A 17,550-nucleotide genomic window follows, 5' to 3' on the forward strand; every position below is an offset into this window, starting at 1 on the left:
ATAAAATATTTTTCTTTCTTTCTTTCTTTCATTTATTCTGCGAAGTCTGTCAAGCCGCTAGACCAATTATAATGAAACTTGGAATAGACATAATTAATGCGTCGCAGTTAAGCATAGCTGCCGTGAGCGGAGCTGCGGCCTAAAGCTAGTATAAATTAAATTTTAGATCCCTGTTCTTTACCATGGATTTAGTAAGTGCTTCGTACAACAGTAGCTACTAATTCCATGGAGCACGTTGATTTTGTTTAAGAACATTACGTCAATTTAATGTTCTTATATTTGTGGAGTTCACTACACAGTATAAAACAGTCTTTTCCCGTTGTCTGTCTGTCCTTATCTATGTATCCTATTGACAAATACGCAATGGATTATTGCGTGTTTTTAGTAGATTGTGTGATTCCTCGGCAATATTAGGTGTATTATTATGGTTCTTTTTAGAGCGAAGCCGGGACTGGCTACTAGTTAACTATTAAAATGAAACGCCATTTTGTCTAACATCTCATTTTATTACGTCAAATAAATTATAAATGGCATATGACAATATTTATTTATCAATAAAAAGCATGTAATAGCGCGTAGCAACACATCCACCTAGGTACATAACTTAAAGCTTAATCAATATCGGTGCAGCCGCACTGCACCGTTATTCTTACTGCTAACATTCAAGAAAAATCTACCAAAAACAATATTTCGATATGGCAATAAGAAAATGGCAGTGTTTGGATATTCCTTGACAGATTCTTCTCCAAATAATCTATGATTATTATAATACAGAAAATATTTAATACTGACGATAATAAGTTAGGTCGATAAATGCGTTGTTTATTGTTACCATACAAAAAATCCTACCATTTCGGTAGAATCGAATAAATACGGAATGCATTATGGTTGACAACATTTTATTTCTTAAAATAATTAAACAATATGAAGTATATATAAAATCACCAGGATTTTTTCCTATTTTTACAGAGTCTTAATGTTCACTGTGAGTTATTTCGAATGAAATATTATGTTGAAAAATCAATATATATGTTTTATTAATAAGAATAAAATGTTGCCAACATTTATTATTAACATTGCGTCTTAAATACTAATTATATCTATGTACTTTAAATAAACTAGAAATGTACAATGCCTAAAGCAATTTTAGCAACTCAATAGCAATAATACATATAGATTTTTACAAAACTCTCAGTCAAAAAAACGACACGATATGAATATAAATATAAATCTAAATGGTTTATCGAATCTCATAGTTCTTTGCAATTATCCGGGTTTACAATCTATTTTTCAATGCTCACGATAAATTATTATATTCGTTATAAAATGTTCTTCAATTAAATTGCTAATTTTGAAATAAAAAAAAATATTTTGTTGATGTTTAATTTTCTTTGTTAAAATTTGTATTTTAGACTGTCGCAAAAGAATAAATCGCAAAGAACTAAAGTGAACTCTAAGGAGTACAAAATATGTGTTATACATTGTATAACTACGACTTACATTGTATGTAACCTACGACGGCAGAGAGCGGCGATACTGTACCTATATATACCACATTGCTCCCGATTTTTATATAAGACCGTGCTGATCTTATATCGTAAATCCAATTGGTCCAATTGCGTAAATGACTTCAGCTAAATCACGTTTAAACTTCGATCGTTTTGTTGAAGCATCGATATTAGCGAAAAGAGTTTCGACAAATTCTTGGATCAAAACTTGTGATATCGACTTACAGTTTAATATCACAAGTTTCGAAAAGAAACATGCAATTGAATAGAATTGGAGCTATTAGCAAGACTGGTGGCCCGTATTAACTAACACTCTTTTCATTGATTCGTCATATAAATCTGATAATTCACTTGTGATTAAGATTTATATGACGAAACAATTTATTTTCTGTAAAACAGACGACTGGTTTGTCGTTTTTTATAATTTATTAGTTAAAGATACATTTTAGAAACAATTTAAAAACTGTCAACGAGAATATACGGGACAATGTGGCCTAAACAAAGGTTCTAGAAACTAAAATACTTATTCGATTTAAATTAAACGGTTTTTTTATCCATAAAAACATTGATGAAAACGTAGGCCTATTGTACCTATTTATCTTTGTAAAATATAACTTGAGTCCTATGACAACAGGATGAACCGATACATTCGAAATGAGAGCGACAGAGAAAGAAGTATTATTTTCATACGATTTGACATCTGTCATTATAATCAAGGTTATATTTTACACAGTATAGGAATTTTTTTTCAATATAAAATTGTGGTTAGTTATGCTCAAATCTTATTAAATAATTTCTAAAGACATTGAAATAATGCTTAAATCAGTAAACAATTATAATAAATATATTTATAATTACATTAAATGAACACATAAATTTATTGTGAAATTAATCATTTAAATAGGTATTTTAAATGTAAAACCGCTTTAACCTACGCGAATTTCAACTTAATTTTCTACGTTTTGGTTGTTTTTTTTCTATAAATTCATAAGTATTTTGTGTGAATATTGTCGACTGTATATAAGTTGTGAATAGCTCAATATTATTTATAAAAGGGCACATTACAAAAGGTACATAAGGTACCATACGTGCCATGAGATGTACGGCCCCTTTTCTTGGAGTAGATATTACCTTGCATGAAGCTATATGTTTAGGTAGGTACATAAATAGGGTAAACAATCTAGATATGTATTTTTATTGAAATGTTTCCTTCAATATCATTGCACATTAATCATCTGTGGTTAGGCTTAATTCATGTCACATGCCTTTAGGCTACTTGAATACCTACAATCTGACACCAGTGTTAACTATTGTTAAACTTACTAAGAAACATCGTAATTCAATGTAATTTTTCATTAATGTAAAAATTAATTTGTAATCTGTAAAGATGTTGTAATATATTTCAATGAAAACACAGTCCAAGATTGATTTATTATATTGTTCCTAGTCAGGCAAAGAGGTATGTGGCCCACCTGATGGTAAGTGTACACCGTAGCTTATGGACGCGCAACACTAGAGGTATAACACGCGCGTTGCTCATTTTGTGTTTCCTAGGATCTTTTACCACAGTATTCTGTAATCACACCGCCTTTCACCCTCAAACCGAAACACAACAATGCAAGCACTGCTATTTACCGTTCAATTACATAAATAGGTACCTAAACTTTTAGTTCCATATAGATTCAGCAGTATAGTACTTTATGGTTGCCACTCCGGGGTAAGGTGCTCGTAAAATATTAAGTTACATTTTGTATATTAGGCCGAAACTACAAGTCTTAATATAAATTCGTTATTTTATAATATGGCCTATAATAGTATTTTTATTGGTATGAGTTATATCATAAATGATAATTTTGCATAAAATATTATGGGTGTTGTTATTGCAATATATTCGATGGGGCTATATCGCCACTGGGCGTGTCTACAGTTCTCAGAAACACTTAATCAAAAGTACGATTCGCCAAAAATTAATTTTTGGTTTCTCGTAATCTGGATAAGTTCGATTTAAAAAAAATCTATAAATTCAGTACTGCTTGACATAAATAGGCTAGGCAAGAAAAACGTTTCTTCATAAGTGTTGGATAGGAATAACAGCCAATTACCTCAGCATTTAAGCATTCATTGTGTTGTCATTGTTCAATTGCCAATCACGTGACACATCCGGTCAGTAACCAAACTCAAATGACAGTGTTCTATCTGACAGTTGTCTAGACCTGAAGTTCCAATGGCGCCATCTAGTGGGGGAATTCATAAAACGCTCGTCAAGAGCAATTAATTAATTAGAATATCTTACGATGTTTCCCGTTGAATATATTGTAGGTTGACTAATAAGATACAAACTACTGCTGTGTTAAACTTCTATTAATATTATCGGATAAACGGTTTCTTATTTTTGAGGTTAACTTAGTAGCATCTGTGAGACTTGCTTTTAAGCAACAATTTCAAGCAAACATTTCAAGGTCAAAGCACATTTTTACATTGACAACATATTAGCGGACCGCTCGCTATCAGCTCTCGATTTGCCAATATAAAGTATGTCTTCAGAGAACGCTTTAAAGCTCACTTTTCAATGAACGTCATCTTGCCGAGGGGGAGCGGTACAGTAGAAAAGTGCCTTTACACTTGTGCTCTCTATCAATCTTCGTATGTTTAGAAAGAGACAGGGAGATGTTTCAAGATATGTTTGTTTGAAATTGCTTATTTATGACTTAGGTATATGAATAGTGTCTAAAATAGATTCGTATATTGTATTGGATAACGAAGCGCGTCTCAATAGTCGATCTTATTACGTGTAAATAAGGACTACTGACTACAGAGGTTAGTACGAGTTTTAGCGAGTATAGGTATTCCACTTTTATATCGAAAATGCATAGCGCTTTTACTGTACATAAAATAGATTATTAATTTTCTGTATAAAGTTTGATATTGTCGATACGATTATATTCTCGATAATATTCGCGCTAGCCCCCGCGAGTGAGAGAGAAGAACACTCTAGTGCACGACCTATGGAATCGTGATTTTGCACGTAACTGAAACTTTCGTTTGTTTTCACACTAGAGACACATTGATGTTAAAAATTAGTTTGGCCGAAACCGAAACCAGAATTTAAGACCGAAATTGAAACCAAATATTCGGTCGGAAACTAGAACATTCATATATCAGCTTGTAGTCTGAGAGCTTGATCCAATTTCAACAATATCCGAATGTATTTTAATCAAAGTTTAATGTAAGAAAGGGCTGGATTTTGTGCATTTCTTGCCGCAGGCGCACTTGCGGACGATTTCCATGTCTTTGGTGTAGCGCGTGCCGTCGGAACACACGAGCCGGATCTGAAATGAATGCTCGATATTTTTATACTTACATAGAAGTTGCCCGCGGCTTCGCTCCCGTGGGAATTTTGAGATAAAATATAGCCTATAGTAATCTTGAATAATGTACCTTTCTAATGGTGAAAGAATTTTCGAAATCGGTTCGGTAGTTTCGGAGATTATCCGCCTCAAACATTCAAACTCACAAACGCTTACATCTTCATAATAATAATTACACAGTTACACGCAGGTTCCTACACATTTTAAAAATTCTCTACGGAATCATCTTCGGCCGCACCAGGGTGCTGCGGAGCTGTGACTCACCTTCCTGGTCTTGGTCTTCCTGGGCGCGCAGCAGTGCTGGCGGCCGCACGCCGCGCGCGCGGACACGCAGCGCGCGGCGCGCACTGCACGCCGGCTGCGGCACGAGCCCTCCGTTATGAACTCGCGCGTCGCCTCCTGACAATAATACATAGGTAGGTAAGTTTCACGACCGTTTGAACGCGGCGTGTAGCGTTTCATTACTGACCGACATTTTTTTAAAATAAAGAATAATTTTTATCATTACTTTGCTTATTTATAAAATAGGATAATTAAATTGATTACTGTGTATTATATGATTACAATTTAATAAACACAAAAGAGTTCAGAACGCTCGTGAAATTCACCCTGGTATATGTCGGAGTGCCAGTTTAATAGTAATTAATTATTAGCGCCATTTAGTTCGTGGTTTGTTAACTGATTTAATTCAAAACACGATAATTATACTGACATATTCAAATTCAAAATTCTTTATTCAATTTAGGATGATATACATCACTTATTGACGTCAAAAATTACTTAAACTAAGTCTACTGCCGACTTCCAAAGCGCAGGTGAAGAAGAAGCGGCGCAACAAACTTTACCGCAGCCTTTTCTCCAAGGACGTCAATTAACAAATATAGGTCTTATACATATATTACAAATTAGGAGGACGAATTTACAACATTCATAAAAATGTCAAAATTTGAATGAATAAATAAAATAAAAGTTGTATTTCCAATAAAATTATTGAAAATTGTCACATAAAAAATATAAATAAAAAGCTAAATGTACAGAACGTACGTAATAAATCAATTACATATGTTATGAGGATACTGCACCATGCTTGGGCCAGACATTATTGTCGTTCACATAATCATCAGACTTGTAATATGCCTTTTACAAAGTACTTCTTTTATATAATTTCTAAATTTTTTGTCCGGCAAATCAAGAATCCATTTAGGCAATTTGTTATAAAAACAGATACAGTTCCCAACAAAAGACGTTCTAACTTTGGCCAACCGATGCCCGGAGACAAACAATTTATCTTCATTACGTAAGGCTCTATCAGTGTAATCACCAACTTTTTAAAATAAGTTTAAATTTTTCCGGACATGCATAATGTTGTCACATATGTATTGAGAGGGTAAAGTTAAAATATTAAAATCTTTAAAAAAATTTCTAAGGGAATCCCTTCTCCTCAAACCATATATAGCATACCATATATGACAGTTTCTCTTTGGCAGAATGAAAATATTCAGTTGTCAGTTCAGGTTAGCGGTACTGAATGAATGATACGGTTGAACAATAGTCAGATTCAAATCTTGTAAGGTAGCGGACGTATCACAGAGTAAATACGGTTGTGTTATGATAAATAAATAAATATATAGGACAAATCACACAGATTGAGCCAGCCCCAAAGTAAGTATGAGACTTGTGTTATGGAATACTGACTCAATATTATATAACAAATACTATATTTTACTATATTTTATAACAAATACATATACAGATAAAAAGACCCGGGGCAATCAGAAAAAGATCATTTTCCCAACCGGGGATCGAACCCGGGACCTCGCCAAATATGGTCTTAGATTGAGGAATTTTACCTTTTTACATCCTCCGTTGGTCGGTGTGTTGGGCGCGATTTCCGCCGGCAACTGTTGCTTCGGAGGTGAGGCTGCGAAGAGGAAGAATGATGAATAAAAACAAGAAACAATCATGGTAATGGGGACCAACACTGTTCAAATGAGTTTCTTTCGGCATTTCTTCTCGGCAGTGGTCGTTCCGAAATGCCACAATGGGCTAATGTTTACTTGTATATTGTGTCAAGTTACAATATAAAGGATACATATACACAATATCTTGAATTAAATAATAATTATCGCATTCCTAGGGTTTTACAGAGAGGACTACGTAAAGGCTATCGCTCTCTGGGACCCAGACTAACCGCTACTGAAAGACCACATAAAGGTTATCGTATCAGTGTCGACTGCTGGTAGCTAAGTGAGCTTGGAGTGGCGCGTACGGCTTATAAAGGCGGTCCGTGAATGGTGCGGTGCCCAAACTTAAATCAAATCAAATCAAATCAAATCAAAAATATTTATTTGTAAATACAGGTATAAAAGTGTTGTTAATAAACATAGAAAGTGCTCTGTATTCTGCCTAGTGGCGTACAAAATATAAAAGACAACATTATTTAAAATAATCAAGTTAAATGTAATGTACTCAGAAACTTAGAGCTTGTCCTCCAAGAAATCCTCTAGTTTGTAATAACATTTCTCAACAAGTAGCTTATGAAGGTCTTTCTTAAATATTTTTAAACTTGCTGATTTTAAAGAGTTAGGTAAGTTATTGTATATTTCAGGTGCTCTTCTAAATACGCTTTTATGCATCAAAGCTGTATTACAGACAGCTAACGCTATTTTGGTTGAATTATTACGAGCCCGCGTATAAAACGAGAATTTATCTTTGTGTGTATGCACAAAAACAGCACACTCAAATATATACATGCAGGGTAATGTTAATAACTTAATTTTTTTAAAAAATGGCACGCACGTGTCTGTTTGTTGGAGTTGGAAAATAGATCGGATGCAACGTTTTTGAGCCTTGAAAATAAATTCTTTTTCAGTGGCATTACCCCAGAACATAACACCATATCGTAATGTTGAATTGACGTAGGCGTGATAAGCCGTAAGAACAGTATTAAGATTAACTATTTTTTGAAGTCTAAAGAGAGCATAAGAGAATTGTCTCAAACGTTTGCACAGATAATCGATTTGTGATTTCCAATTTAATTTATTGTCAATATACAGTCCTAGGAATTTGGTAACTTCAATTTCAGAGATATTTTGATTAAGGAATGGAATGTCAATTTTTTTATTATTCTTATGTCTCTGTTTAAAATTTATTAATTTAGTCTTGTTAATATTTAATTTTAATTTATTATTATTCAGCCAATTAGTTATTAATGTCAAGGTATGTATGATTTCCGAATTTGTGCTTTCAATACTATCACTTTTAAATAATATAGTGCTATCGTCCGCAAAGAGTGTAACATGGTGTTTTGTTATTAGAGGGAGATCATTGATATAAATCAAAAACAGCAATGGGCCCAAAACACTACCCTGTGGGACACCTCTAGGAACCTTTCTGCAATCAGAGTAATATTTTGACTCCGTTTTTGTCCTCACACAAATTCTGTCAATTTGCGTTATTTGTTGTCTATCTGTGAGATAAGATTTGATAAGTTGGTAAGCATTGCCTCTAATACCATAATGATATAACTTATCCAACAGAATACTATGGTCGACACGATCGAACGCCAATGACATGTCCATAAACAATCCTATACAGGGCCTCCTTTTATCAACTTCAGTCATTGTTTTGTATAAAAAGTCGTAAATAGCAAGGTTTATAGATTTATTAGGTCTAAACCCATATTGCTGCTGTGAGAATACATCATTCGACTCAAAAAAATCATAAAATTGCTTGTTTATTACCTTTTCAATAATTTTGGAAAAGATCGATCCTAAAGCTAATGGTCTATAATTGCTTACCAGATATTTTTCATTTTTCTTAAATAAAGGTCTTACTAATGATATTTTTAGTTTATTTGGAAATTCACCTTTTTGTATAATAATATTGATAACGTGGCTTAGTACTGCGCTAATGATGTGAGCGACATCTTTGATAACCATGGTACATATCTGGTCGAATCCGGTACAATTAGTATTTTTTAATGTCATAATTATTTCATAAATATCAATCGGAATTGTCGGAGTCAAAAAAATTGTATTTAAATTGTTAAATTTTATACTTGTATTATTATAATTATTACCCATATTTTCATCCGGTTTTGTTACATTAATAAAGTAATCATTGAATGCATTTGCTATTAGCATGGGATCCGTAATTATTTTGTTGTCTACGTGTATTTCCTCAATATTCTCTTTCGGGAAGTTAGTTTTATTCTGATTTATAATGTTCCAAGTGGCTTTACTTTTATTTTTCGATTGTCGTATATAATAATCATTTTGAGATTTTTGTGTCAACATAATTATACGTTTAAAACGTTTTGTATAGGCTCGTAGAACGGTTGCATTCTCTCTTGTTGGATTCTTTCTATAATTCCACAGTAAACTTCGTTTACGTTTGCTACAAATCTTAATACCTTTACTTATCCATCTAGGTCGCTTTTGGGTACATTGTTTCATTCGAATCAGTGGGAAACAAAGGTCATATATTAATTTAAATAAGTCATAAAATTCGTTGAATGCTACATTTGGGTCGTTTGACTCGTAAGTACTCAAAAAGCTTAATTGACCGATGTATTTAATAAAAATTGACCGATTATATTTAGAAAAATCTCGTTTTATTCTATACCAGATTTTAAAGCAACAACTTTTTCTGATAGAAAACTTCAATATCTGAGCTGAATGGTCTGATAATGCAAAATCACGTAACTCACTCTTGGAGCGATTTGTATTATGTATAATATTATCTATACACTTTCCACTAGATAAACGAGTAGCTTCTTCAAATTCAAATTTGAGGTCATGGGAGTATATTAAATTACGAAAAGTATTTGTTTGTTTATTTCTTTGCAATACGTCTATATTAAAGTCACCACATATAATGACCTTGCATTTCTGTTTACGCTTTTCCAGAATTGAATTGAATTTATCAAAAAAAGTATCCAATATATGGTTCTTATTATCTGGACTCCTGTAGATACAGATTATAATTGTATTGTGATCAAGCAATTCTATCGCAGAACATTCAAATATATTTGGAATTGAGATATTTATAAATTCTTTGATTTCTGAATATCTATGTGAGCCCCTGACTAGTATACAAGAACCACCATCTCGAGATTTTCTCATAAAACTTGATGCTAACTTAAAATCACTTAATACTAGACTGAGTTCATCCCCTTTAATCATATTATGTTCAGTTATACATAGTATATCAATATATTTACCTTCACAAGCTAGCTCATCCAAACAAACTAGTAATAAATCAGATTTACTGATCAACCCATTCAAATTTTGGTGCATAATATATAAATAATTAGTCACGAAATAAATTATTATTATTACAATTAAGTTTATCACCAGAAGATATGTCATTTATTTTATTATTATTATTGGAATTGTCATTGTTAATATTTAGATCATTATTATCAATCATATTAGAATTATTAGAAGATATATTGTAACATTTGTCAATCTTATTAACTAAGTCAGTCTGAGTCATTTGATTCTTATACATTTTTCTGTGGCAACTACAAGGAATATTTTCCTGTGAGATCACCTTTTTATTATACATTTCTATGTTTGCTTTATAACCCATGCGTAATACTTCTCTGAGTAAAGATCTAGAAAGATTTAAGGCAAAATGGTTTCTACTAGGTAATATTCTACTATAGTCCATATCCATAAACACTACATTTCTATTATTTTTACAAATAAATTGCAATGTATAGTTAATTTTCTTTTCATTTAAGTGGAAGTTATAAGGAATTTCACTAATAATTACATTTGTATTGGATAAAGAATTAAGCCATTTACTTATATCTAACTGTAAATTAAATGGGTTTTTGTCATTTATTCCCCCTGCAAATATAACAACATCATTTTTGGTAAGTTGCTTAAGGTCAGCCATTAAATAATTGTTTAAGATGCTGCCTGCTGTCGCACCTGGCTTAGAATAGCAAAACACTAAATATTCAGTCCCTAGCAGATTTTGAAGTTTATCTCGAAGGCCGCGTCCTTGTTCATCCGATACGATGATGACTTTTTTTAGTGTCCTCTGCTTCAATTTGCTTGCTGTTACTCCAAAATCAATAGTCCCATCATCGGATTCCTTCTCGTTAATATTTAATTTTTTTATCATATGTTTATCTTCCGTGTTTAAAGAGCTAATCGTTTTAATATTAGGAGTTTGATTAATTTCATAGTAATTTCTTAATGAACTGATGGTATTTGCACAAACGCTTCTGTCCAAGTGCAATGGGGATATCCTTGGTGTTCTCATTCTAATTTTTAATATTTTCTTACTTATTGGTGTTGAGATTTGTTTATTGTTAGCAGCATTATCCGTTGCGAGTTTTTTTAGTAATTCAATTTTTTTATCTTGTTCTTGTATTTTTTGATCTAATTTGTTATTTTGTAGATTGAGGTTCTCAATTTCTTTATCCGCAATTGTTAGTTTTTCCTTCATGCTTTCTATTTCAACTTTAAGGTCATCAATATAAGATGCATCATAATTCGTAGTCATATTTTGTAAGCTGTGCATAGTTGAATCCATGATTATTGTCGAGTTTAATAAATTACTATTATTATGGCAGTGAATTAGTGTCGTCAAGTCCGTCTCAGATATTGATTTATGTAATTTCTTTCTTACTGTTACATTATCCATTATACTTATAAAATTTGTATGTATTCTTTCAATAATTAATCTCTTTAAATACAAAAATTTTTCATTGGTGATTGAGATTCGAACCTAGACTCTCGGAGTCTACAGCATAGTCCGCTACCGCAATGCTAATTTGCAGTTGACGTCATATGTCGAATTTGCGGTTTTAATCTTCCTTCCACTGCTATTTTACCGACCTATATAACTTTCCAAGTCAAGTATAGATGGCTCTGAAATCGCAATGCTTAATGTTTGCTTTAAGCATGCTTTAAGCATACCTTAAGCATGCTGTAAGCTGGTGTGAGTCTTTGTGTTCAATATTATTATGGGTGTGAAATATTTGAATTAGATAACGGAATTTATTATAGTATTTTCATGGTTTTTAGCACTGTCCCACTAAAATTTATTAGGTTGACAAATTTATAACGTCATTTATGTTATATGCCTCCAATATCAACTATTTTAAAACAAGATTACAAATGTCTTAAAGCACAAAGTCTTTAAATTGCAGTACTGTTAGTCCGTATTTATTATGATACAATTTAGTCACTTATCTTTAAAAGTTCCCTTGGATAACACAGTCACTATTGATTACTTCACTTATAAGCAGGATAGTACACTCAAATTTATTATATTTTTTCTGGAGATATTTTTTATGATTTGTTTACACGGACCCGACAAATAACGTGCGCAGTGGCGCCACCAACTCCAAGACTTAAGACGTAAACATTGCGCGTCGAGCAGGACAGGTATACATATGGGTGAATTTTCGAGAGTTTTGAACGCCGTCATTACTGACGTCCTTCAAAATAAAGAACCATTCTAAAATCTTAAAAATCAAATGGGGTAACATTTGATTTTTATTTATAAATTAGGGTAGTAAAAAGTTTCTTGTCTTTGTTGAAATTTGAAGGAGGGTAATGACGGCGGTCAAAACCCTCGAAAATTCACACATATGTGACAAGGAAAGTATTCGAGTTCGTGGCGTTGTGTTGTTATTCGCATTACACTATAAAATATAAAATTTGACGTGAAAAAGTGCCTGTGAAGGTGTAATTTCTCAATAAATTGATTTGTCTGCGAAAGTGTTAAAATGTCATGGTGTGTAAAACAACGAGTTCTGAGATACTACTAGTACGCACCAGGAGATGCTTGCACGTTGTTGATGGGCAGCCTGCGAGGGGGCGGATTGGTTTGGCTGATCACCCGAGCGCCGCCTGGAATTCACAGAATGGCATCATCAGTCGTCTGAGATAGTTAACGTGGGTGACGCTGGTGTAGTTTGAAGTAAGCATGGATTTAGTAAGTACTCATGGATTTAGTAAGTACTACTAATTCCATGGAAGTAAGTACTTATTTGTCATGTTGTTTTTTTTGTGTCACGGCTCCATCGTTCGCCAAAACGATGATGATTTTGTCAACGTCAAGGTTGAGATTGATACATGGAATTAATTAGTAAGTGTACTTAGGTACTAAATCCATGGATTTAAACGGTATTTAGTACGTTTTTGTCGTTTTTGTTTACAATTACGTCACTGTCATTGTCAACTGTCATGCGCGCAATCAGTGCGCAATGGGGGCTAAAACGCAAGTGAACTCGCGCTAATATTGTGAAACGATCGTTTTCAAACAAAATTTTGACCAATAGAAGCTCTGAGGCCCACAGTGCGCGCTCTGCAGCGACACATTATTCTGATGAGGAACCTTCCTCATCATATCATACTCACTAATAGAAGCCCTGAGTTCACACTGAGGCCCCGCAGTGCCCACTTTGCAGCGACACGTGTAGTCTGATGAGGAACCTTCCTCACGAACGCAGCGGCCGCCGCGTGCGCATGGATTCGGTACGCATGGATCCTGGATTAAAAAATTTAATTTACACATTTATCCCCACAAAACCGATGCGAATTTTGAAATTTCACAAAAAATTGTTGTTCGTTTTAAATTTATATACATTTGAAAAAAAATATATGGAGACGATAAAAATTTAAATCTTTACAAAAATCATTACATTTTACGTTATTCAATTAATTTATTTCCATAAAATGAACTTTTTAGCGTATGACTGAGGTGCTTTTATTATGAATGTAGTCGGGGAGCTGGAGAGTGACATAGGTTACTTGTTGTTGGAGGAATGAAAAATGGAGAGGCGATAAGAGAGAGATCACCTGATGATGTTTCCCCGCGTCCTCCTGCACGGCCGACACGCTGGGCGGGGCGGGGCTGTCCTCCTCCCCGCAGCCTGCCGTCACTCGCGACACTCTGATCGCGTTGGTGAAGTCCACTCGTTTATGGTTGATCCACGCCTCTTTCAGACAACCTGGAGTGGGGATTTTGAAGGAAATACTTTTATTAATTATGTCAATTAAATTTGTGTTTGTCTCCGTTCGTCTGTCCGTCACCGTCTGCCTCTGTCCGTTATTGTCCGTCACCGTCCGTCTCCACCCGTCACCGTCCGTCTCAACCAGTCTCCGTCTATCTCTATCTCCTGCGTCTATCTATATTGCGTACCTTTGAAGCTGGTGACGTTTCTCAGATGCCACTTGGCGAAGGCGTCCTTAGCGACCTCCTCCGGAACACCTCCGAGGAACATCGGCCGCTCCAGACGTAGGTATTCTTTGCTGCCTGCAAATAAACGTTACATTGTTGTTTTCCGCTTTGAAGGATATAAGAGGTAGTGTAATTACACTAATAATTCCTCCTAAACTAAAAACTCCTGGGAGTGCTCGCTCGTAATTACGAGCGAGCACTCCCAGGAGTAGCTGAAATTCCGCATTCCTTGAATACACTTTTAATCCAGCTATGACGGTTCGCGAGGCAGGTCTACGTGAACCTCTAACATTAATAAATAAATTATGTGATTTTTATATATTTATATTAATTTTTTTGGTTGTTATGTGTCTGTAGTTTTTTGAATAAACTTATTTATATTCTATTCTAATTTGGAGAAAAGGCTTAGGCGATGTTGTGTTTATCGACAGAATATAAAACACCACAACACAAAACAAACAAAAAATAGTAGAACAGAAAAGATATAACACATTTAAATAAATATTCACGACTGGCTGACGTTTTACAATCCTAACTAATATTATAAACGCGAAAGTAAGTTTGTTTGTTTGTCACCTCTTCACGCTATATCTACTCAACTAATCTTCTTAAAAATTTGCATACATGTAGTTTGAAGTATGGAGAAGGACATAGGACACCTGTCTCACGATCTTGATGGCGCAATGGTAAAGTACTTGCCTCTGAACCGAGATGTCCCGGATTCGATTCCCGGTCATGATGGAAAATGATCTTTTTCTGATTGGCTCGGGGTTTTGGATATTTATCTGTATATACATTTATTATAAAATATAGTATCGTTGAGTCAGTAACCCATGACACAAGTCTCGAACTTACTTTGGGGCTAGCTCAATCTGTGTGTTTTGTCCGTATATATTTATTATTTATTTTATTTATTTCCGGAGAAATAACTGTTCCCGTAGGAAATTTCCGCGGGCGAACTCGCGGGCAAAAGCTGGACCTTCATGCTGCTATGCTAATGTTACCACTGGACCACTACCGCTTCGAACGTTACCTTCATTGATGATAGATCTAGCGGGGCCGTCGTCGACTCTCAGCGTGAAGTTTTTCTTGATCGCTATTAGTTCTGCTTTGTGATATTTGCCATCGGAGACCATTTCGAAACTGAAACAAATTTTTATTTACATATATTTTGATGTGAAAACTTGTTTAGCGGCGTTGTTCACTTTTTGTGACGCGTAGAAAATGTTAAACTCGCGTCAGGACACGCGTGACCCTGATCGAAAATTCGTAAGACGTCAAAAATTTACAACGTATTATTCAAGTTTTCACTTCTGCCGGCACTCCCGGAGTGCAAACAATTTTTTTATTTATTTTGTATCTACCGTTCCGATATTTGTCTGTATCCAAACTTTGCAACGTAAATTTCTTTCACAAAAATATTTATTAATGAAATTAATGATGATGAATTTTGAAATAATAATGAGATGAAAATATCCTGGTATCGAATGAGGTTCGTACTCAATCGGGACAGTGCTCTTAACCGCGTATTCTCGGTTCCTTCCGCGGCAATTATGCGTCGGAGCCCAGGGCGCCGTTTTCTACTCTCTTCCGTCGACACTTCGCACGGTCGTCGACATCTATAGTTAACACGCATATCATCTTTGACGATATCAAGCCAGCATTTCTTGGATTTATCCCTTCTGCCAGGGTCACTTTTATCCGCTGAGCTATTGAGACCACGCCAGTTCGGTAGAATTAATTCAAAATTGATTAAAAGAATGTATAACATATATGGTAACTATATATAGATTGGATTATATATGGATTCATATCCACGACACCTTAAACGCCGTCCTATCTCACCAACATATAATTATCACCATACCATATTAAACCAGTACGTGGTTCAAAGGCTATCAATTGCTATCCAACGAGGAAACGCAGCTAGCGTTATGGGCACTTTTGAACCGCGTACAATTCGGGTTGGCATTAAAAATATATAAATATTTAAAAAATCTATATATTACTAGATGTTGACCGAAGCCCCGTGAGAATTTTGAGACAACATATTGGATAATGTATCTTTCTAATGGTGAAAGAATTTTTGAAATCGGTTCGGTAGTTTCGGAGATTACCCGCCTCAAACATGCAAACTCACATACGGTTACCTCTTTATAATAAATAGTATAGATTGTTTGTGCTCGCTGTAAACTGGTGTTTATATATCGCATTCAACTAGTGCAACTATAATTTACTATAATATTACATATGGAAACATTGAAAGCATACCTTACCTATACTATTATTATAAAGAGGTAAGCGTATGTGAGTTCGTATGTTTGAGGCGGGTAATCTCCGAAACTATCGAGCCGATTTCAAAAATTCTTTCACCATTAGAAAGGAACATTATCCAAGATTGCTATAGGCTATATTTTATCACATAATTCCCACGGGAGCGAAGCCCCGGGCGACATGTAGTATTAAATAAATAGTAAGACCATTTGGTTTGTGAACTCGAGTTGTCTCACCTATACATAGTTGATGTGGGGTAGTTCCCGACGTCATAACTGACTCGAATTCGTCCGTTGAATAGTTCCACAGCCAAGTGCTCATTATCACCGAAGTACATGAGAACTCCGTGCTGTTGGCTCGTACTGAACACTGTGCAACAAAAGACACATCATAGTTTTTTACATAGGTATTACTTAAGGGCGGTTTGGGCGAAGAACATCAGAAATGCAAAAGGTCAGTTCAGCGATTTGTCAGAAACTCATAATGAGAGGTTTTGCATAATGACAAATTGGCGTAAAGACAGATTCTGAATGTTTGTAAAAGACAGATTCCCATAATGACAGAGTCGCGTAATGACAGATTCACAGATTGACAGGTCAATCTCGAATTGAATAATAAAATGGTAATAAGGATTGTAAATAAGAATAATAATGATATGAACAAAATTCTTTATTTGTCTGTATAAATCAACATAAAGTTAACAAGCTCATATTATTATTAACAGAATTCTTTGTCAGGATAAATCAACATACATTTTCAAAAACTATTTTTTTTTATTTCTGTCATTTTGCTTCACATTGCTTCTTCTTCACTTTGCTTCTGTAATATCATTATTATTCTTATTTACAATCCTTCATATCATTTTATTATTCAATTCGAGATTGATCTGTCAATCTGTGAATCTGTCATTACGCGACTCTGTCATTATGGGAATCTATCTTTATGCCAATCTGTCATTATGCAACACCTGGCATTATGGGTTTCTGACAAATCGCTGAACTGACATTTTGCATTTCTGACTTCCTTAGCCCAAACCAGCTGTCTTTTTACTATTCTGACCATTTGTGACAAATTACTAATATCAGACGATTTGCAAATCTGTCATATTTGCATTTCTGACGTTCTTGGCCATTGAAAGGTTTGTAACGAGCAAATAATTATCGAAATATTGGCTTATCAAGCTCTTGTAT

General features: G+C 34.3%; 1 protein-coding gene across 2 annotated transcripts in view; it reads right to left on the reverse strand.

Annotated features, from left to right (window-relative positions):
* Positions 1 to 485: 485 nt before the first annotated feature.
* The window catches only part of sli (slit), a 119,467-nt gene continuing 102,402 nt past the window's right edge, over positions 486 to 17,550 (reverse strand). For both annotated transcript variants that reach the window (XM_053767522.1, XM_053767521.1), the window contains 9 exons: positions 16,597 to 16,729; positions 15,120 to 15,229; positions 14,048 to 14,161; positions 13,705 to 13,856; positions 13,264 to 13,393; positions 12,679 to 12,753; positions 6,727 to 6,797; positions 5,141 to 5,275; positions 486 to 4,837 (listed from right to left, as the gene is read on the reverse strand). In XM_053767522.1, coding sequence (XP_053623497.1) covers positions 4,730 to 4,837; positions 5,141 to 5,275; positions 6,727 to 6,797; positions 12,679 to 12,753; positions 13,264 to 13,393; positions 13,705 to 13,856; positions 14,048 to 14,161; positions 15,120 to 15,229; positions 16,597 to 16,729 — 1,028 coding nt within the window. In that variant the 3' untranslated portion in view covers positions 486 to 4,729. The remainder of the gene's footprint in view (positions 4,838 to 5,140; positions 5,276 to 6,726; positions 6,798 to 12,678; positions 12,754 to 13,263; positions 13,394 to 13,704; positions 13,857 to 14,047; positions 14,162 to 15,119; positions 15,230 to 16,596; positions 16,730 to 17,550) is intronic.

This window comes from Plodia interpunctella, chromosome 30 (genome assembly GCF_027563975.2).
Source record: "Plodia interpunctella isolate USDA-ARS_2022_Savannah chromosome 30, ilPloInte3.2, whole genome shotgun sequence".
NCBI lineage: Eukaryota > Metazoa > Arthropoda > Insecta > Lepidoptera > Pyralidae > Plodia > Plodia interpunctella.